General features: G+C 44.7%; 1 protein-coding gene across 4 annotated transcripts in view; it reads left to right on the forward strand.

Annotated features, from left to right (window-relative positions):
• Positions 1-23078, forward strand: part of LOC122662197 (mRNA-capping enzyme-like) — an 84898-nt gene that overhangs the window by 22087 nt on the left and 39733 nt on the right. For all 4 annotated transcript variants that reach the window (XM_043857775.1, XM_043857772.1, XM_043857774.1 and 1 more), the window contains exons 4-5: positions 3635-3718; positions 3878-3940. In XM_043857775.1, the coding sequence (XP_043713710.1) occupies positions 3635-3718; positions 3878-3940 (147 nt within the window). The remainder of the gene's footprint in view (positions 1-3634; positions 3719-3877; positions 3941-23078) is intronic.

Raw genomic sequence — 23078 nt, forward strand, 5'->3', positions numbered from 1 at the left:
AGGGTGTATGTAAAATGATTAGATGAAACTTAGCTGGGTTTGGAAAAACATTCTCAAATGTAGAACTTAGCCCTTGGAGCTGTTACTACCAAGATTGCAAATGGCTCCTCCCCTAGACTTTGGGTTGATCATTGGCATCCCTTGGGTATTCTTCTTCCCTTAGTGAGCTCTAGAAGTATTTACAGGGCTGGTCTCCATAGACTATCCTTAGTTGCAGACATCATATCCTCCGGGTCTTGGGGCTCCCCCTCCTTCCCCTCAGCTTGCATTTATTTGGATTCTCTCCCTCCTCTGATCGGAAGGGCTTTGAGTTCTGGCGACTTGGTTTTTTGGACTCCTTCAACCTCAGGTATCTTCAGCTCCAAATCGGCTTGGAATCTCATAAGGTCTAGAGGTCCTTCTATTGATTGGTACGAGGCTGTTTTGTTCAAAGGACATATTCCAAGACATAGCTTTTGTGTTTGGCGCATCCATTCAAACTGTCTCCCAACTCCGTCTTTCCTCATACACCGGCATCTAAGTGTCTCTCCACCTTGCTGCCTCTGTTGGAACGGCTCAGAAACGGTTGATCATCTGTTCTTTGACTGCCCCTTTTCGGCTTCTATTTGGTCTGGAATCCTCATCAAATGCTGGCCTAGTAGAAGAAGGATTCTCCCTCTTCAGAGTGAGTGGAAGTGGATCATTCAAACATTTGGGGGCAACTCGCATTGTGATAGAATTGGGTTGTTGGCTTTTGGGGCAACCATCTCGCATATTTGGACGGAGCACAACATTAGGAGATGGACTTCCAACTCTAGGTCTTTCAGGCAGATTTGGGATTCCATCTCTTCCGATGTCGGCTCCAAATCCTCCTCCCCTTCCCTTCCTTCCTCTTGTGTGAACTCCCCAAGGAACATGCTCATTGTTGCTTCCTGAGGTCTCCCTTCTTCTCTTCTCTCCCCTTCCCCCTAGGTGGTCGGTTAGCCCTATGTATTGTAGGATGCTCTCTTCCTTTCTTTCCTCCCCCTGTATTCTGGGGGTTTCTTGTTCTCTCTCTTTGGTAATGATTTTTTATTCACCCCAAAAAAAAAGATTAGATGAAAGAGAAAGAAAAGCGGATGAATTGATTCAGGGATTTTTGTAGACAGAATTAGAAAAGTGAAACCAGAGCACCAAATTATAAGGGTTGTAATGGGGCCATGATGTCGACTGGGCCCTAGGGTCTCCTATCCGTAGTACAGGCCTGGCCTGGCCCGAGGTTAGGCTGGCATATTCCAACCTAGGCCCACGCTTGGCTGGGTTAGGCCCATAATTTGGACATTCTATCTTTCTTGTTGTGAGTTGTAGAAGGTAATTTTTAAAATGTAGCATGTCAGTTGTCACATTTAATTTCACTATATTTATTTACATATGTATCTAATAGACCAAATCATAGGTTGAACTCTGCAGTCAATTAGCCATGTTGTCAGAACTAGAAAGTCAAATAAATTAGCAACCTTAAGTGATCAATTGATGTGAGAAAGTGCTGAGGTTGTCTTCCAATGTCAAATAGTTTAGAGCTTGAATGGAAAGAGGAAAAACACCGATGCCAGGTTTGATTTCCAAGCCACGGTATTCTCATTTTCAAACAGTAATGTACAAAATTGTGCCATTCATATGAAAACAAACTCTTTAGACTGATATATAGCAAACATCCAAGCTTTATTAGGCCATATTCTTTTTAATTTGGAATTCAATTTCTAAATGGAGACACTATTTGAATTAATAACTGGAATTAATCCTAAACTCAAACCACTCCTATTTGATTTCATCCAATTAGAACTCAAAATCAGAGCAACTACTGGAAATTCTAAAGCCAAGAAAAAACCTTCGGCTCCTTAATGCAGTCCTAGATTGGTAGGAGACCAACTAGGAGCCAGTAAACCAATCTGATATGAACTGGTGGTCTGATTAGGTCAAAATTAGGGTTAGGGTTTGAGGTGTTGGTTATGCTAGGCAGGTGTAGGGGAGTCTATCAGTGAAAGTCCTGAGATGCTTTGATGGCGGAAGTGTGTAAACTTAGTTGACAGCAGGTTAGGTTTACGGGTTTCGGGTTGTTGGAATATGGCAAATTGGAGAGATCTAGGGTTTAGGGTGCAGGGATTGGAACCAGGTTTGGATCGAGTGTTCCCTAGAGGGAATGGAGCACTCAGCCAGCTTTGGGTGATGTTCTGATGGTTACGATGGCCTGGGCAGAAATTAGGGTTTATGGGGTTTTAAGTGGGGTTTTCTAGGGGTGGAATGGGAGGATGGGGCTGCAAAGTGGATTGAGTTTGTCTAAGGGGCAGGGGAGTACTCGATGGGAATATGGGCAGATTGTGATGGTGGGTTTGGTTTGTGCGGGTTTTAGGTTATGGGAAAGTTAAAAACAAAAGGGGGAAAGCTAGGGCTTGGGGCGGTAGAGGATTAGAAGAAGCATTGGGGGATGGGGAATGTTTCAGACCTACTTGTAATGGCAGAAAGTTATTGGCAGCAGCTTGTTGTTGAAGTAGCTTGAATAAAAATTGAATCTTGACTGAAACTAGAAAGTAGAACTTGAAGAGAACCACCGGGCTTCACACCGCAAGGTGTCGATTGGATCAAACACCAATCCCACCAGTGTTGATCACACACAAGACAATCTTCAGCAATGAAGAACAAATTGCAGAGCAGCAGCTCAAAAGAGAGGTTTTTTCAAAATTTAGAGGTGAGAATAACCTCCCACCAAATTGTTTTATTTATAGTGGCCATAGGCCATATTCCTAATCAACCTAGGAGTGTAAAAGGTCCTAACCGACTTTAATTACACTTCACAACCTCTCTCAAATTTGTGCAGAGGTATGGACCCAACTTGTAATGAAAGAAAATAAAAGAAAGGTGACTCAAGTCACTTAAATTGAACCGCTCGTTCAAACTAGTTTAGGACCAGTTCTATTTAACACACTAAGACTTAAAAAAAAAAAAGTATAAAGCTAATCTCGTATGCAACCTATGTACCCCTACTTTAAGTCCATAAAAGTGATCTATTACATTGAAAACCCATGGGACCAAAGGCCCAACATGTATAGAACCCTACCCTAGGCTTATTCCTAATAAAACAAGCCTATTTTGGTGATGAATCTGCATCACTCCTATTCCAACTAGGACTACTCTTACCACTTCAATAAAATTTGAATTTGAAGGAATGAGAGGAGTGGCTTATGCATGGAACCACTTGCTTTACAAAGCCACAGAAAGATGCCTCAGTTGGGCATAAATGTGGCCTGCATCATAATGCTGTCTTCTTTTGTAATTCAAGGTGTTTTCCATGGGTCCTATCAAATTCACTTCATTATCAGTTTTCCAAAATGAAAAGTTTTCTGTTGTGTTACAATTGCCTATTTTTTTTTTTCTTTCAATGTCAGAATGTTGTGTGTGGTATTAAGAATTCTGCAGTGCTTTTATGAATTATTGAAACTGTACTGACAAGTGATGTCGCCAAGATTTGTTAGCCCTTCTCTTTGTGATAATATACTTCTGTGTCTTTGTTGATAGTTTGAGTTTAGGATTCTTAGTTTACATTCATTTTATTAGTTATGCTGTTCACTTTGGGATTCAACATGTCAATTCTGTTTTACTTCTTTTATGCTTTGTGCAGTTTGGCTTAGTAATTGATCTGACAAACACCACTCGCTACTATTCTCCGGCGGATTGTAAGAAACAAGGTATTAAGCATGTTAAGGTGAGAATGAAACGTTCTGCAATTCCGTCCCTAATTTTGCTTCCTAACTTTGATCTATTGTAACTGAAAATGAAGTTTAGCCGACCCCATTTAGTTGGGATAAGGCTGAGTTGTTGTTGTAACTGAAAGTGAAGTCTTAAAATTTATTTTCTCTTGTAGATTGCATGCAAAGGAAGGGATTCTGTACCTGATAATGAGTCTGTAAATAACTTCGTGTATGAGGTGAGACTAGTTGGTCCTTTTTTCTTTGTTTATAATCCCTAATTTGGTCCTTATTAGAAAGGAGCAAGACATTGATATAGGGCTCCAACCCATGTGGAAATTATTGACCTGGCCAAAGTTACCTGACCTGCACCATTGATTGACCTTCTGAAATCAGGTGGTGATTCCCACTTTTCAATTGCTAAAACCTGGGTCCCTAGCTCTGTACCCACTTGACCTGGGTGTATTTACTGCAAACTTACCTAGTTTGGGGCAAGTTCGAGAAACCATTATTAATTATAGGACTCATTGTTGAAGACATATTTAATACAGGCGAGGGATCAGAAGTCCCAAATTAAGCTTATGTGTAATGAATGAGCCCAAGGGAATTTGAATGAGTAAATCTTAAAACAGATCTTGAACAAAGATTTAACTAATGGAGAAAAGAAGAGAACTGTCTAGCTAATGGAAGGGAATGATAGAAAAATACGCAGCAAGCTAGAAATCCAATTTGGCAATAAGAACGCCAGGTCACTGGGCCAATACCCCCAGGCATTGTTCGAGAACTCGTTTCGTTTCTGTATTTCGGCCTGACTGAAATATCTGAAATATTTGAAATTTTGGTCGAAATATTGTATTTTTTTGGTAGGTCATTTCGGTGGGTTATAGGCCAAGTTAAGGCCTGAAACTTCATGGAAATCCTATTTTAGGCTATATAAACACATTTAAATGTTCAAATTGCAAAAATAGTCACCCAAAATGGTGTTTTCGACACCGTGAAGTTGTAGATCGGCTTCCGGTGTCTAACATATATTTATTTCATCACAAACAAACATATTGATCATGCATTTCCCTAAAAAAAACCAAGTTTGAGAATATGGTTTTACCTGGAATAGTGGAAAGGCTTCACAGATGTGCTAAGAAGTTTGAATCTTGTGTTCTCCAAGTGGTTCCGGCGTAGATGCGGCAAGGATTCAAATGGGAAGTGGAAGAATGGAGAAGAAATGAGCAAAAACCAAAAAACCAGAGCTCTTTTGAAGTCTCGGTTCTATTGAGACTGACGAAATGTGGTCTTTTATATAAAGGGGTTTGACGAAAAATTTGAAATCTCCCGAAAATCTCGAGATATCACGAAATTTCAAAAATTTCGCTCGAGATATTGTATTTTTTCGATTCGAAGTAACATTTCGTTTCGAGCAGCTCGAAATATCCGAAATTTCCGAAATCTCGAGAGATTTTGAACTATGCCCCCCGGGGAAAACAGCAATAAGAAAGGGCAAATCGCCTATGATTCTTACTTCATAGCAAAAGCAACACTTCAAGGTTCAGTCCCATTAACTCAACACACCAAGTCCATTATTATGTTCACTTTTGAGGATGATTCTGTTCATCGGATTCCAGAGGCAACCCTTAACTAATTCAGTAGCAAATAACTCATGTTGAAGATCCTACCTGCGAGCATAATAATATTTTGATGGAGCGGTATCCTAATGTTCAACTTGAGGGCAAGTTGAATTCCATGGGGGAGGAAAGATAGAATCCTTTTTTGTTATATGAAACAAATATTCAGATGAGATAATTATGTGTCAAATGGTTATTAGTTTCTTGAGTCAGTTAACTAGTAGTTTCTTTGGTTAGTTCTTTACAAGTTGTTGTTACTTGTTTTTAGAAGTTGAATAACTTCTGTAACCATCCAATTATGTGACAATCTATTCTTCCTGTTTAACATCATAGCTTGTAAGCTCGAGGCTAGAAAAGGCCGAGTCCCTGTTCAGGCCACAACAATTTGGTATCAGAGCAGTTGGGCTTGGGAATGGCTGATGGAACTGTGAACCGTGAACCTGGTATCTAATTTTATAAAACTACTAATTACAGAGATGAACTTGAAATAAAACTCTTAATTTAAGTAGACTTCCTAAGACAGAATCCCATCAGAGATTGGCACCCCATCAATAATTTGATTATGTCTCTCCCAATATGATTCGGAAGTGCCAGATCTTGGTCATGTTGGATAGGTAACTTAATAACCTTTCAAACAACTTCAATATCGTGCAAAAGGGACCTTCTGAAAGTATTCTTGAAGAACAGCAACAGAAATAACTCAATTTCCTTTGATGCAATGTTCCCAGTCACCAAAACTAACCCAATGCTCTGTGGGGCATATCCAACCCACTCGATTAGGCCATTGGGAAGCTCATGCATTATTTTTTTCTTTTTGGGTTGCTTCTAACTCAAAAGATTTGAGAGAGAGAGAATAACTTGTGAACATTGATGTGAGGTTAGAGTGGGGTGGATGAGTAAGTGGATGATGCCGATCAAAGGTACTTTCAGAAGTAGCATCGCAGGAAGAAGCAACCCAAGCCATGCCATAGCTTGCGGTTCTTGTTTGGACCACTTTCAACCAGTTTTATTTGGTCCACGTTAAGATTCTGATTCACCTGAAGAACTAGGTTGTGGGGCCATCTTTAGGATTTGTTCTTATTATTTTATTATTTAATTGTTTTCTTGTAAGGCTGGACTACCTCATATAAATTCCAAGTCTTTTTAAGTATGATTCCTAAGAATCTAGTTGAATAATGACTATTCCTGTAGATTGCACGTGGGAAGAGTTATTTCTAGTGTGTTTGCTTTCCTGTTTTGATAAGGATTGTTTCTTATTGGCTGTTGGATGTCGTAAGGCCAGTATGATGCAATCATACAATTGATTAAGTTCTATATAATCATATAAGGCCTTTGAGCCTCCCCCACGACTTATGAGTTGAATAAAGCTGGCTTTTTGCCTCAAGTTGTTCTGTGTGATTCAGAATTCCTGTTGTGAGATGCTGCAGAGTTTTGGTGTGATGACAAGGCAGGTTGGTGGGATTCCAATTCAGTTCCAGGTGAGAAGCTCGATTTCCTCCTTATCCTTCCACTGATTTCCAGGAATCCTTCCCTTACTAAGGATTTCTGAACTTGTTGAAGTTATGGTGATATTTAGTACTGTGGTGATGTTGTAATGTTAATGGTGACATTTATAATTTATGTTGGTGTTTAGGCTCATGTTTATGAGACATGGTGATATTTAGAAAATGTGGTGGTGTTTAAGTTAAGTTATAGAGTACGGGTATTTGTGTCATTATAATAGATTAGGGTTATTATTAATATATGCTACTACTCTCGGTTGGACAATTAAGCCAAACCATGAGTCACTTTTCTGTCTAATCGATCTTTTTATTTATTTATTTATTTTGGTGAATAGATAATTCATTACAGTTCAGAATCAGAGTTGGGAGAATTATGTGACTTGTCATTAATGACAGGGGTCCTCTTTATTTATAATGAGAATTACAGCCCAAGGGCAAACTAGTCAAAGAGGGAAAAATAATAAGACCCTAATACAACCTAAAGTAAAGGGATAATATTCCAACCCATGGTTCTCCGCACTCCCCCTCAAGTTGGTGCAAAGATATTGAACATGCCCAACTTGGAGACCAATGGGTGGAACACTTCACAATTCAAGCCCTTGGTAAATACATCAGCAAGTTGATTAACAGAACTAACAAAAGGGATGCAAATGACGGCTTGTTCAAGATTCTCTTTGATGAAGTGTCTGTCAACCTCAACATGTTTTGTCCTGTCATGCTGAACAGGATTGTGAGCGATACTGATGGCAGCCTTGTTGTCACAGTAGTCACATAGGATCTGCAGAAACAATTCCTAAATCACTCAATAACCCCTTGAGCCACAAGTTCGCAAATCCCTTGTGCCATGGCACGAAATTCGGCTTTTGCACTTGAGTGTGAGACAACCGACTATTTCTTGCTGTGCCACATGACAAGATTTCCTCCAAGGAAGGAACAATAACTAGAAGTGGAACGTCTATCATCAATGGATCCAGCCCAATCGACATCTGTGAACATTTCCGGCTTTAGGTTCCCGTTGGAGAAGGGAATTCCCTTCCCAGGGGCAGATTTTAAATACCGTAGTATACAATGCATTGCGTCATGGTGAGATGTGTTGGGATCTTGGAGAAATCTGCTGACAATGCCCACAACATAGGCAATATCAGGTCTACTATGGGACATGTAAAACAGCTGTCCAACAAGTCTTTGGTATGACTCCCTATCAACAAGGTCTCCCATGACATACAGAAATTTGAAGAAACAACATACCTGTGGCTGACACAAACTGCCGGATGTCTCTTCTTCCTCCCCTTCCTCCCTGCCGGAGCCCCCGGCAGGCCTGATCTCCTCTGCTTCTGGTTAGTCCTCCCCTTGAGGCATGCAGGCCCCTTCCTCTGCTGCCATCCCCTCTTCTCCTTCCCCCTCTTATTCTCCTTCTCCTTCTCCTTCTCCTCCATCTGCTACTCAGCCAGCCCCCTGGACCTCTTTGTTCCCCATAAACCCCCTGCTAGTTCTGATGGCCTTTCCCTGCACTTTGTGGCCCCTTCTTCTGTGGGATCCTCGAAGGTGGCCATGTGTCCTGCTGACCTACTTGTTGATGAAGCCCTGCTTTGGGAGAACTGCCTGGTAGGGAATTTTTTGGGCTCCCGACCTCCTTTTCTTGTTGTCAAGTCTTCTCTCTCAAAGCAGTGGCACCCTCAGGGGTCTTTGGACACCTTCCTGCTGGACAACAGCTTCTTTATCTTCAGGTTCTCCTCTCCTCTGGACAAGACTCGAGCTCTTGAAGGAGGCCCTTGGCTTATGGGGAAGAAGCCTATCTTCCTGCGACAATGGCATCGACAGCTGCAACTCAGGCGCTTGGACCTCTCAAGTATTCCATTGTGGATTTCACTTCCTGTCCTACCTTTACATTTCTGGTGCACCGATGGACTCATCTATGTCGGTTTTGTTCTTGGCAAACCTCTGTTCTCTGATGTAAGGACCAAACGCAAGGATCGATTGGCATATGCGAGAATCTGTGTTGAAGTTTCAGCTCACGAGACTCTCCCTACTTTCATCACTATTCACGAAGGAAGCGACTACTCTTTCGAACAAGAAATCCATTACGAATGGAAGCCACCCCACTGCTTGGTCTGCAATGTTTTCAGCCACGATTCTCACCTCTGTTCTCCGACAGGAAAGGACCCTATTGTTGCTGAACGCTCCACTATTGAAACTTCTGGTCCTGAAGTGGTCGCTGCTGAGCACTTCTGTGGGAGAAATCCTTCAAATGATCTCCTTGCCTTGGTGCTGCCCCTGTCCTTGACGCTGCCGCGGCGAAATCTGCTCATCGTCCTCCTGGCCCTCGTTCCATCTCTCGAGGCAGGGCGAGAACCAGGAACCGGCGTCGGAGCAACCGACCAGCTAAGATTCCTCCAAATATGAGCTCCAAAGTCACCTCTACGTCGAAGCCTCTGTCTGTACGTGACAGTCAGAACCGCTTCAGTCTGCTGGAGAACGCTGAAGATTTGGAGATCATCACCTGCCCTGAAAAGCTCCCCTTTGGTGTTATTCCTCGAAGTAGGTCGAGGATGTCTGAAGCTGCAAAGATTGAACCTTCCTCTTTAAGCTCTGGGGAAGATGTCGCTCCCTGGCCCTCATCGGAGACCCTGGTTTGGTTCTCTCCCTTTGGCCCCTAGTGCCAGAGCCTGCGACTTGCCCTCGACTTTGGCTTCTTCTGCCAGAGACTCCTCTTTATCTGGCATTTCTCTTCTGCCTGATGACGTCGCCTATGTGGGGCCCTCCACTTTACATGCTGGCCTTCCCCCCAAAACTTCTAATCTGTCTGTGGACCCCCCTCTCTCGATGACGGGTTCTCTTTGCTCCTCCCTTTCCTTTTCCTCTCCTCTAGTTGGGCTTGGGTCGGGTCCCCTTCCAAACCCGACTGGTTCTTCTTCTCCTTCACCCGACTTTCCCTGTACTTCGCCCATCTCGACTTTCTGGAAAAATCATCCCCCTCCTTACACCTCTGTCTCCCCTCTTGGCCGTTCCTATAGGCGTTGTCACCACAGCAAAACTCGGTCTCGCGCTGTTCTTTCTCGACTCCTTGAGTCCTCGTTGCCCCTTCTCCCTCTTCCCTCATGATCCTCAGCACCATTTTGAATTGTCGAGGCCTGAATTCTGCCTCGAAACAAGCTGCTGTCTGCTCTCGTATTCGCTCCTCAAAATCCTGCTTCTGTTGCTTTTTGGAAACCCACATTAAGGAGCAAAACTCCAAAAAAATCCTCTCCTCCTTAGCACCTGGTTGGTCCATGCTTTCCAACTATTCCTCCCATCCCAACGGCAGAATTTGGCTGATTTGGAAACCCACCAAAATTTCCATCACCCTCTCTTCCTCCTCTGCTCAATTCCTGCACTCTTCCTTCTCGGATTGCCGGGGAAATTTTTCCTTCTTCTTCACTGTGGTATATGCCCACAATTGTCCTGTTCTTAGGTCCTCTTTATGGACTGATCTTCGATCCATCGCCCTTCTTACTGTGAATCATCCTTGGGGCTTGGGAGGTGACTTCAATGTCATCCGGTACAGTATTGAAAAGCAGGGTGGTGATTATGTGGATTTGGATGCTGTGGACTCTTTCAATGAGTGTATTGAGGACATAGGGGCAAATGATCTCAGCTGGACTGGCTTTCCTCTTACCTGGTCCAACAAAAGGGTCGGCCCCAACTGTATTGCCTGCAAATTGGATAGAGTCCTAGTTAATGAAGAGTGGCTGACCTCATTTCCCTCCTCCCATGCTCACTTTGACAACCCGGGTATCTCTGATCACTCTCCTATTTCCCTAACCATCAAGCCCTTCTCCTTCCTAAACCCTTCAAGTATTTTGATATGTGGTCGTCTCACTCTACCTTTTTGCCGCTGGTTTTGGAAGCTTGGAATAAGCTTGTCTTCTCCTTCTCCAATTCCCTTCTTGCTTTCTCAAAAGGACTCAAAAATGTCAAGGCGGCTCTCAAGGATTGGAATCTCAATACCTTTGGAAACATTAATATTCAGGGGGCTGAGTGTAAAGACAGGTTGGCTTCCATTCAGCTACAGCTTAAGTCCGACTTGCACAATGATTCTCTGGCTGTTGAAGAGAAAGAGATCACTTCTGAGCTTGCTTCTTTGCTTGCTAGGGAAGAGAGCTTTATGAGGCAAATGTCTAGAATAAAGTGGCTGGATCTGGGAGACTCGAATACTGCATATTTTCATTGCTCTGTGAAAGCTACAGCAAATGCAAACTCTATTTCCCAGCTCTCTCTTCCGGATGGCTCTATTGTCGATACAGTTAATGGCATCAAGGACATGGCTGCTCAGCACTTTAAAGACTTGTTCTCTAGTCATCAGGTGGATCACCCTCCTATTCCTGATCACTTGCTCAATAAGCTTGTTGCCCCAGAGTTGTATGATCACTTGTGTGCTATTCCGAAAGAAGAGGAAATTGTAGCTGCAATCCACTCCCTAAAGGTGAATGGTGCCCCGGGCCCTGATGGTTTTAGCATGGGATTCTTTTTAGCTTGCTGCGATATCATCAAATCTGACCTCATTACTGCCATTGAGAGCTTCTTCTGCAACCCTAGTCAGATCAAGAGCATCAACCACATTTTCCTTTGTCTCATCCCAAAAAAGAAAGGTGCTACTGCCATGAATGACTTCAGGCCCATTGGCCTTTGCAACTTGCTCTACAAGTTTATAGCCAAGATCCTTGCCAGAAGACTAAAAGGTGTTGTGGACCCGCTTGTTAGTGACAACCAATCTGTCTTTATTCCTGGTAGAAATATTGCGGACAGCATCCTTTTGTGCAATGACATTGTGAGAGGCTTCGACAGGAAAAACCATGTTCCTTCTATTCTTATGAAGATTGATATCCACAAGGCCTTTGACTCGCTCAGGTGGGATTGCATTGCTCAAGTTATGAACAAGATGGGGTTTCCTATGGTCTTTGTCAATTGGATCTCCTCTTGCATCTCGATCCTAATGTTCTCAGTTTTGGTGAATGGCAGCCCTGCTGGCTACTTTGGTGCTTCGGTGGGTATTCGCCAAGGCTGCCCCCTATCCCCGTACCTGTTTACTTTGGCTTTGGAAGTCCTCTCCAGAGAGATCCAGATTTGCACTGATCAGAAGCATATCTCCCCCATGGCCAAGTGCAAAGCTCTCAAGCTTACTCATTTGGCCTTCGCGGACGACTTGATGTTTTTCTCAAAGGCATCGTTAGACTCTCTTGAGTCCATCTTGCTCTGTCTCCAGCACTTTCATGAGCTCTCTGGCCTTCGCATCAATCCGGCCAAGTCTTTATTATTCTTTGCAGGGGTTCCAGATTTTGACAAATCAACCTTCTTGGAGAAATCTGGCTTTCTTGAAGGCCGTTTGCCTATTAAATACTTGGGTCTTCCTTTGATCCCGGCAAGGTTCTCTGCTCATCACTGTACCCCTATGCTTGATCTTATTAGGAAGAGGCTTCAATTTTGGAAGGGCAAGCTTCTCTCCTATGCTAGTAGATTGGTCCTCATCAAATCAGTTCTGGAATCATCTTACATTTATTGGTCAGGCATCTTTGGGCTTCCTCAATCTGTTATTAAATCCTTGGAGTCCCTCATGGCCTCTTTTCTTTGGAAGGGCTCTGAATCAGCTAGATTCCTGCACCCTATCAGTTGGGCAGCTGTGTGTCTCCCTAAAAATGAAGGTGGCCTAGGCATTCGCAGAATAAAAGATGTGAACTCTGCGAGTATCATCAAGCTCATTTGGAAGGTTGCCTCAAAGCAGAAGAGTATTCTGGGTCGACTGGTTATATTCAGGCCTTCTTCGTCAGGACTCCATCTGGACTGCTTCAGCCTCCTCCGATGCCTCTTGGGTCTGGCGCAAGATCCTAGCTAGCCGTCCGCTGGTCCTTCAAGCTATTCGTTCTAGTATTGGAGATGGGCTCTCCTCCTACCTGTGGTTAGATCACTGGCACCCTATGGGAATCCTCCTCCATTTGGTCTCTCCAAGAACCATCTATGCTTTAGGTCTCCACAGGCTTTCTCTCGTGGCCGATATTATTGATCAAGCTGGCTGGCCCCCTCCTCCCTCTCTCTCCCTCAATCTCATCTGGAATGAGCTCCACTCCATCACTAGGAGGCCTGCTTCTAGAGGTGACTGTGTTACTTGGAAGACCAGCAACTCTTGCTCCTTCTCTTCCAAGGCTGCCTGGAATCTCATCCGTCTGCATAGCCCTTTAGCTCCTTGGCGCAAGCTGCTCTGGTTCGAGCTCCACATCCCCTGCCACTGCTTCACAGCTTGGAGAATCTTCACCAAATGCCTCCCAACCCAGGCTTTTCTTCGCTCTAGGCAGATCTCAGTCTCTCCTGCCTGTTGCCTCTGCTGGAACAACACTGAAGACTTGGATCACCTATTTTTTGAGTGCCCTACTGCTGCTGCCATCTGGAAAGGCATCCTCTCCAAGCGCTGGCCTTCCCGTAGAAGAATCCTCCCTTTCTCAAGGGAATGGATCTGGATTGACATGACCTTTGCGGGCAGCTCTATTTGTGACACTGTTGGCCGATTAGGTTTTTGTGCAACTCTCAACTACATTTGGATGGAGCGCAACATCAGGAAATGGACCTCCAACTCTCGCTCTTACCAAAAGATTTGGGATTCCATTTCCTTCGAAATTAAAGCAAAGTTATTGCTAGCTCCTCCTTCCAGTTGTTTTGACACCCCAAGGAACAAGCTCATTGTTGATTCCTGGGGCCTCTCAAATGTTTCTTTGGTTGCTTCAACCGGCCGCTAACTAAGCTAGGGCTTGGCTTTTATTTTTCTTTCTTCCCTTCGGGGCCCCTTATTTCCCTTTCCCTTTTGGTATTGAAATTCTTATTCACCAAAAAAAAAAACAAGGTCTCCCATATCACTACATAACTGATGATTGACCTCAAAAGGAGAATCCATAGGCTTACAACCTAACATGCCGGTTTCCTGAAGGAGGTCTAAGACATACTTTCGTTGGGATATGAAAATGCCCTTGTTTTACCTGGCAACTTCAATCCCAAGAATATACCTGAGAGGTCCCAAATCCTTTGTTCCAAACTCCTTTGCAAGTAGTGATTTTAGATGGAAAATTTCATCATCGCTATTCCAGTAATCACAATATCATCAACATACACAATGAGGGCTGTGATCTGTGCACCACTTCTCTTCATAGACAATATGTGGTTGGCCTGACTCTGTCTATACCCAAACTTTTACATGGCTTTAAAAAACCCGCCAAAACTAGGCCCTAGGGGATTGCTTGAGACCATACTGGGACTTCCTCAGCTTGCAAACATGACCACCAACAGATGGGAATGAGAAACCAGGAGGCCGGTCCATATAGACTTCTTCTCCAAGATCCCCATCCAGGATTGCATTTTTGACATGCAATTGGTGGAGATTCCAACCCAAATTTGCTGCACAAGATAGTCCCATAGGTTTGGGTGAAGCCTTTTGCAACCAGATTTGCCTTGTATCTCTCAACAGTGACATTTGCCCTCTGCTTGATTGTGAGCACCCATTTACACCCAACCAATTTCTTTCCCTTAGGACGGGTAACAAGTTTCAAGGTACCATTCTTGTCCAAAGCTTGCATTTCCTCTTCCATAGCAGCCTTTCACTTTGGATCTTTAATGGCTGCTTCCCAATCCTATGGAATAGACACAGAAGACAAAGAAGAAACAAAGGCCCGATAGGAGGTTGATAAAGATTCATAAGAGACAAAATGAGAGATGGGATGTTGTGTTCAGGAACGAACACCTTTCCTTAAAGCAATGGGGCGGTCATCATGCAGAGAGTTAGCAAGATCAGGTAAATTATCAGAGGTAGGAGAAATATTACCTGACTGTGAGTGTGAATCTGGTGGAGGTGCCACAATGGGTAATGGTTGGTTGGTCACGGTACCCTGTTTCTTGGATCTACTCTGAGTGTAGGTTCTCATTTCCGAAGGAGCAAAAACAGTCTGATCTGTATTATCATTGCTGTCTACTATAGGCTCCCTCTAAACAAAAATATCTCTTTGAATTGTTACTGGAAAATTATTATCAACAACCATAGGAACTGAACTGGAAAACAGCTCTTCCTCAAGACTCTTCCCTTGAACAGGTGTCGTGAAATATGGTTACATCAAGGCACGGGTTACATCCAAGAGATGATGATTCTTCCTTTCAGGGATGTTATTTTGTTCTGGTGTCCTAACACAAGAAGTCTGGGAGAGTATGCCATGGGAGGAGAGATATTCCTGAAAGACATGATCAACATATTCCGTTTGATAGACAGGTGTTGTCTTTCGATGTTCCTGATCATCATCTATTGTTTCTCTTATCCATAGTTGCTGGTTATTGTGATCCGATATGGTTCTATACATCCTATCAATCAAAGCTTAGAAGACTTGAATCTCTCTTGGGGACCGAAATATGGTTAGATCCCCCTCTGACCTCTCCCCCCTGCCGGCTCCTCCGGCGGGTCTGAACTAATTCCATCTTCATTTCCTTTGACCTCTCCCCCCCGCCGGCTTCTCCGGCGGGTCTGAACTGATTCCTTCTTCTTTTCTGCTATCCTCTAGCTTCCTACTGGATGGAATGTTGCCTTCTACACCATCGTCTCCCCCTGAAAATCCTGTTTCTCCTCCTGTTAGCCCAGCACCCCCCCCTTTCGGCTCCTTGGAACTCTCTCTTTGGGGAGGCCTCTGCCTCTGTCCCTTCGTCCGATGGACTCCCCCTGCATTTCGTCCCCCCCACTATCGTGGGCTCCTCTAAAGAAGCCTCCTGCCCTGCTGGCCTCCTGGATACTGAAGCTCTGCTTTGGGAAAACTGCATCGTTGGAAACTTCCTTGGCTCTCGTCCCCCTTTCTTTCTGGTGAAGCAATCTCTCTCCAAGCAGTGGCGCCCTCAGGGAACTTTGGACACTTTCTTGCTGGACAACGGATTCTTTATCTTCAAGTTCTCCTCTCCTCTAGATAAGAATCGTGCTCTGGAAGGGGGACCTTGGCTAGTGGGGAAGAAGCCTGTTTTCTTGCGACAGTGGCATCGCCAGCTTCAGCTCTGGCGGTTGGATCCTTCCACCATTCCTCTGTGGGTCTCCCTCCCTGGGTTGCCTCTGCATTTCTGGTGCACCGATGGGCTAAGCACCATTGGCTCAGTCCTTGGAAAGCCTCTGTTCACCGATGTGAGAAGCAGGCGCAAGGATCGTCTTGCCTTTGCGAGACTCTGTGTCGAGGTGTCTGCTGCTGAAGCTCTGCCTTCCTTTATCAAAGTGAACGAAGGTGATGGCTACTTCTTTGAGCAAGAAGTTCACTATGACTGGAAGCCCCCTCAGTGCTTGGTTTGTAAGGTCTTTGGCCACGATTTGCACCTCTGCTCCTCGTCAGCCAAGCCAGGGGATAACCTTGTTGATCAAGCTCCTTCTTCCGCTGTTGCTCCTCCGTGACAAGCTGAGATGGCGGGCTCTGATAAGCCTGCAACCAGATCGCCGTCTCGCGGCAGAGCGAGAACTGGAATCCGGCATCGGAAAAAGATTTGGACGGAAAAGGCTCCTACTGTTCCCACCCAGGCCCTGTTGCAGTCTTCTCTGCAAACCTGGAACGACGATCAGAACCGATTCAGACTTTTGGCGCCTTCTGATGACGATGATCTGCTCACTTGCCCCGAGATTATCCAGTTCGATGTTTGTCCTAGGAGCCGTTCTCGCATGTCTGAAAAAGTTTCGGAAGTTCCTTCCATTCTTGGCTCTGGAAGCCTTGACGCTGTCCCCAACTCCTTGGCGTTGACGTCCTCTCTGCTGGCTTCCTCTTTGCCTTTTGTTGGTTTTGCCTTGAGGTCTAAGTCGAATACTGGGGCTTTTCTTAACCCCCTGGTCAGCGATGAACCTGGTGACACCACTGTGGTGGGCGCCTCGATGCCTTATCAGCTGCTCTGTCCCTCCACTCCATGTTCTGACCCTTCTACCCCTGAGTAACAACCCATCCCTTCAATCCCTTCTCCCTCTTTACCCGTCCCCTCTTCTGGGTCGGGTATTTCCACTTCCACCAACCCGCCTTTAGACAGCCAGCGTAACCCGCCCGTGACTTTGTCTTGTTCGCCCGAGACTCGTATTTCTGCTTCCATTCGGGTCTACACCAAAGCTCGTCCTGGCTCCTCATCCTTGGCTATCTCTCCCCTGGGGAGCTCTTATTGCCGTTGCCACCACAGTGTCACTAGGTCCAAATCTGTCTTGGCTTGCCTGGATGGGCCTTTGCTGCCCCTGCCCCCCTCCCTCAAATGATGCAGGGCCTTATATGGAACACGCGAGGCCTGAATGCTACCTCGAAGCAAGTTGCTGTTCGCTCCCGCATTAAGGATTCTCGTTCTTGTTTTTGCTGCCTGATGGAAACTCACATTAAAGAGCCAAACTCCGCTAATATTCTCAGCTCCATCGCCCCTGGCTGGGCCTCTCTTTCCAATTACTCTCACCACCCAAATGGCCGTATCTGGGTTTTTGGGATCCTAAAATGCTCTCCATCACCTCCTTATCTGCTACCTTCCAATTCATACACCTGTCTATTGCTGATTTCTTGGGCCATTTTACTTGTCTTTTCTCTGTTGTTTATGCCTCCAATTGTCCTTCTCAGCGAACTTCTTTATGGGCTGACCTTTCCTCTCTTGCAATCAATGCTGGTTCTCTGCCGTGGGGCATTGCAGGGGATTTCAATGTTATCAGCTATAGCTCTGAAAAGCAGGGTGGTGATATCGTCGATTTGGAAGCAGTGGCAGCCTTCAATGACTGTCTCGAGGCTATTAGTGTTAAAGACCTCAGATGGTTTGGCTTTCCCTTCACCTGGAGCAACAAGAGAGATGGTTCTAGCAGGATTGCCTGCAAACTTGATCGTGTGCTGGTAAATGAAGAGTGGTTAGCCAGCTTCCCTTCATCTCATGCCATCTTTGGCAACCCGGATATATCTGATCACTTCCCCATCTCCCTTTCCATTCAGCCCTCCACCTCTTTTGGCCCCAAACCCTTCAAGTTTTTTGACATGTGGACCTCTCACCCTACCTTTTTGCCCCTTATCAAAGAAGCCTGGGACAAGCCGGTTCATGCCTTTTCCTCCCCTCTCATTGCTGTTTCAAGGAAGCTCTAAAATGTCAAAGCAGCTCTTAAGGATTGAAATATTAGCACTTTTGGTAATATTTCTCTTCAGGCTGCAGAGTGCAAAGATAGACTAGCTTCCATTCAGTCTTGGCTTCAGTCTGATATTCTAAATGGCCAGCTGGTTGGAGAAGAGAAGGCTGTTTCTTTGGAGCTCTCCTCCATCTTAGCCCGTGAAGAAAGCTTTCTTAAGCAAAAGTCCAGAATCAAATGGTTGGAGCTAGGTGATTCCAATTCAGCCTACTTCCATCGCTCTGTGAAAGCTAGAGTGAATGCTAACTCCATCACTCAGCTCTCTCGCCCGGATGGTTCTATGGCTATCACTGTGAAGGATATCAAAGATTTGGTTGTTCAGCATTTTGATTCTATTTTTGGGTGTCCTCAAGGAGCTGCTGGTTGCCTTCCTAGTCCTCTGCTCAGCAAGTTCATTTCTCCTGATTTTCATGACTCTCTGTGCTCCATTCCTAAAGAAGAGATAGTGGCTGCTATTCATTCCCTAAAAGTGAATGGTGTTCCAGGGCCTAATGGTTTTAGCATGGGATTCTTCTTAGCTACTTGGGACATCATCAAACAGGATCTCATCATTGCCATTGAAAGCTTCTTTTTCAATCCCAGTCAGATCAAAGGTGTGAACCATACTTTCCTTTGTCTCATTCCCAAAAAGGAAGGTGCTTCTGCTATGAATGATTTTAGGCCCATTGCCCTTTGCAACCTTCTATACAAGTTCATTGCAAAGATCCTGGCTAGAAGGCTCAAGAGTGTGGTTGACATGGTGGTTAGCAACAACCAATCGGCCTTTATTTCGGGGAGAAACATTTCTGATAATATTCTTCTCTGCAATGACATTGTCAAAGGTTTTGACAGGAAAAGCCATGCCCCTGCTATTCTACTCAAGATAGACATCCGTAAGGCTTTTGATTCGCTGAGATGGGATTTCATTGCCCAAGTCGTGAGCAAAATGGGATTTCATATGCCCTTTGTTAACTGGATTAGCTGCTGCATCTCTTCTTCTAAGTTCTCTGTTTTGGTCAATGGCAGCCCGGCTGGCTTCTTTGGAGCTACTGTAGGGATTCGGCAAGGATGCCCCCTCTCTCCTTACTTATTCACTTTGGCAATGGAAGTTCTCTCCAGGCAAATCCAGATTAGTACTGATCAGCACCTCATCTCTCCCATGCCCAAGTGTAATGCTCTCAAGCTTACTCACTTAGCTTTTGCTGATGATTTGATGATTTTCTCCAAGGCTGCTTTGGGCTCGCTTGATTCTATTATGTCCTGCCTCCAGCTCTTCAGAGACCTCTCAGGCCTTCGCATCAACCCCTCCAAGTCTTTGGTTTTCTTTGCTGGAGTTTCTGAGCATGACAAAAGGGCTTTCCTAGATAAGTCTAGCTTTCCTGAGGGCAAGCTTCCTGTCAACTATCTGGGCCTTCCCTTGATCCCTGCAAGACTCTCTGCTCACCATTGCACTCCAATGTTGGATCTTATTAGGAAAAGGCTCGAGCTGTGGAAAGGCAAGCTCCTCTCCTATGTAGGCAGATTGGTTCTTATAAGATCAGTCTTGGAGGCTTCGTACATATATTGGTCTAGTGTCTATGGTTCTCCCCAATCTACCATCAAATCTCTGGAATCTCTCCTAGCCTCGTTCCTCTGGAAAGGTAATGATTCCTCTAGATTTCTTCACCCCCTCAGTTAGGCTGCTGTTTGCCTCCCCAAGGAGGAAGGTGGGTTAGGCATCAGGAGAATCAAAAATGTCAACTCTGCGGGTATTATTAAGCTTATCTGGAAGATTGTCTCAAAGAAGAAAAGCATATGGGTTGATTGGGTGTATTCAGGCCTCCTCCGGAATGATTCTCTTTGGACTGTCTCTGCCTCTTCGGATGCCTCCTGGGTCTGGCACAATATCCTTGATCGTAGGCATGTTGCTCTTCAGGCTATTCGCACTCAGATTGGGGATGGGCTCTCCTCCTATCTCTGGTTGGATCACTGGTATCCAAAAGGAATTCTGCTGCCCTTGGTTACTCCCCGAGCTATTTATGCCTCAGGCTTCCATAGACTCTCTCCGGTTGTTGAAATCATGGATCACAACGGCTGGGCTCCACCCCTCCCCCCACCCCTCTAGACCTTGTTTGGACTGATCTCCACTCCATTACTAGAAGGCCGATGGCCAGAGGAGACCTTGTTACTTGGTCTAATGGCAGCTCCTTCTCCTCTAAAGCAGCTTGGAATCTCATCCATCTAAATGTCTCCAGGGTTCCTTGGAGGAAGCTCCTATAGTTCAAGCATCACATTCCTAGGCACTGCTTCACAGCCTGGCGAGTCTTCACCAAGTGCCTTCCCACGCAGGATTTTCTTCGCAGCCGCCGTATCTCTGCTCCTTCTGCTTGCTGCCTTTGCTGGAACAGTGATGAAGACCTCAATCATCTCTTCTTTGAATGCCCTTTTGCTACTGCAACATGGAAAGTTGTCCTCAAGAAATGCTGGCCTGCTCGAAGAAGAATTCTCCCCTTTGCTAGAGAGTGGATTTGGATCGACATGACTTTCGTGGGCTCTTCCATTTGTGACTCTGTGGGCAAGATGGCTTTTTGTGCAACCATTAATCATATTTGGATGGAGCACAATATTAGGAAATGGACCTCTAAATCTCAATCTTACCGTATGATTTGGGATTCCATCTCCTTTGAAATCAATGCAAAGTTAGTGATAGCTCCTCCCTCCTTTTGTACAGACTCCCCAAGGAACAGGCTTATTGTTGATTCCTGGGGTCTCTCTAATGTTTCTTTTGCTGCTACTGCCCCTTAGCCTTTGCTTTGGCTGGTGGTTTTTCTTCTTTTTTCCTTTCCTTGTCTTTCCCTTCGGGGCTCTTTGTTCTCTTCTCTCTTTTGGTAATATATTTTTTATTCACCCAAAAAAAAAATATTCCGTACCATTATCACTTCGGAGAACTGTAACAGTGGCATTATTATGTAGAAGATAAATCCATGTGAGGCGTGTGCAATTGTCAATAAAAGTAATGAACCAACAAAAACCATTACGATCAACAGTCTTGATGGACCCCAAATATCAGAATGAATAATTGAAAAAGGAACATCACTTTTATTGTCACTAATAGGATATGAGTTTCTCGTGTGTTTTGCAAATTCACACACATCACAATTTAATTGTTCCAAACCACAAACTCTAACTAAATCAGGAAACATAGAACGTAAATATGAAAAGAAGGGTGTCCCAAATGGCGGTACCAGTGAAGAAGTTTTGTCAATGCACTATCAAAACGGAGGGTGTGAGTAGAAGATGACACTGGGACAGTTGGTGATTTGGTGGAGACTTGAAATAATAGAGACCATCACGGACCCGACCATACCCAATCGTTGTGCCCGTCACAAGATCCTTAAACATGCAATAGGTAGAGAAAAAGTGAACAGAACAATTTATTTTTTTTGGGTGAATAAAAGAATTCATTACCATAGAGAAAGAACAACAGAGACCCCAAATAGGGGGGAGAGAAACAAAAAAGTAAGCTAACATAGCCTCAAACAGAGGAGGAGGTCAGCTGGAGGGAGGAGACGGGGAGATCCTAGGAAACAACAATATGCCTGCTCCTTGGGGAATCAATACAAGGGGAAGTTACATTTAAGAGCTTTGCTTTGATGTCAAAAGAGATGGAGTCCCAAATCTGGCCAACAGTCCTGGAGCTGGAAGTCCATTTCCTAAAGTTACGCTCCGTCCAACTGATTGATGGAAGCACAAAAAGCTTGTTTACCAACTGTGTAGCATATCGAAGAGCCCGAGAAAGTCATATCAATCCACAACCATTCCTTAGAGAAGGGGAGAATTCTCCATCTGCGAGGCCAACATTTGACAAGGATTCCCTTCCATATAGCCGAGGAGAGTGGACAATCAAAGAAGAGATGGGCTGCATCTTCCATTGCATACCAGCAAAGACTGCAAGAATGGGAAACTGGGATCTGACGAAGATGGAGGAAGGACTGCGTTGGGAGGCAGTTGGTGAAGACGCGCCACAGAATGAAGCTGTGCCGGGGATTGTGGCCTTTGAACCAGACAAGGTTTCTCTAAGGAGCTACAGTACTTCTAATCCGAACCAGGTTCCAGGCATCTTTTGATTTAAACACACCAGAGGAAGAAGGGGTCTAGGAGACATAATCACACCTCCCAGAAGGTCTTCTAGGGATAGAGGGCAAAGCATCCCAGACTTCAATAAGACCCGGGTAGCGAGTGATGGGGGATTCTAGTCTCCAATGGATATAATATTAGCAACCCGCGACTGCTTGTTTAAACCACAACTGAATATAGCTCTGGGACTAATCGAGTGAATGAGGATACCCTTGGGGTGCCAATGATCCAATTAAAGAGCAGTAGAGGAACCATCTCCAATCTTGGAATGAATTGTTTTAAGAGCCGTCTGCCTAAGAGAGAGAATCTTGCACCACAATTTAATTCACTAGTTAAATGATAAATAGACAAAAGATTGACACATAATTTAGGGACATGCAAAACTAAAGAAAGAGAAAGATGGGAACCACAAGAAACAAATCCTTTACTCGAGATGGAGGACATATACCCATCGACAATACGTACCTTATCCCGGACAGAACAAGGAGAATAGGTACAGAAAGCCTCTGAGTTACTAGTCATATGGTCAGTAGCACCAGAGTCAATCAACCATAAAGGACTCGTAGAGGAGACATGGAAATTACCTGACTGGGCAAGGTTAGGAACATGAGAATGTGAAGAACTTGTAGTTATTTGGGTCACCAATTTTTGGAGAGCAACCATTTGATCGGCAGAAAAAGGTTCAGTGGCAACAGGAGCAAGGCTTGTGTCAGGTGCTTTAGAGGGATGAGCCTGGGATCGAGTACTGCTTGGTTTGGGATTGCAGCCACCCTTGGGGCACCCATTGAGCTTCCAACAAGTTTCCCATGTGTAACGGAGCCTACCACAATAATCGCATTTCACAGGTTCCCGTGTAGGAGGAACATTCGAAGAATTTGTGAGAAGAGATGTAGGTGGTGTGGTAAGCAAAGCAGATCGGACGGGAACAGTGGAAGGCATCATAACTGTCCAGCGATGTTCCTCAGACTGAACCAGATTGTAAGCTTGTAGGCGAGTAGGGAAGGTC

The sequence above is a fragment of the Telopea speciosissima genome, chromosome 5 (genome assembly GCF_018873765.1).
Source record: "Telopea speciosissima isolate NSW1024214 ecotype Mountain lineage chromosome 5, Tspe_v1, whole genome shotgun sequence".
Lineage (NCBI taxonomy): Eukaryota > Viridiplantae > Streptophyta > Magnoliopsida > Proteales > Proteaceae > Telopea > Telopea speciosissima.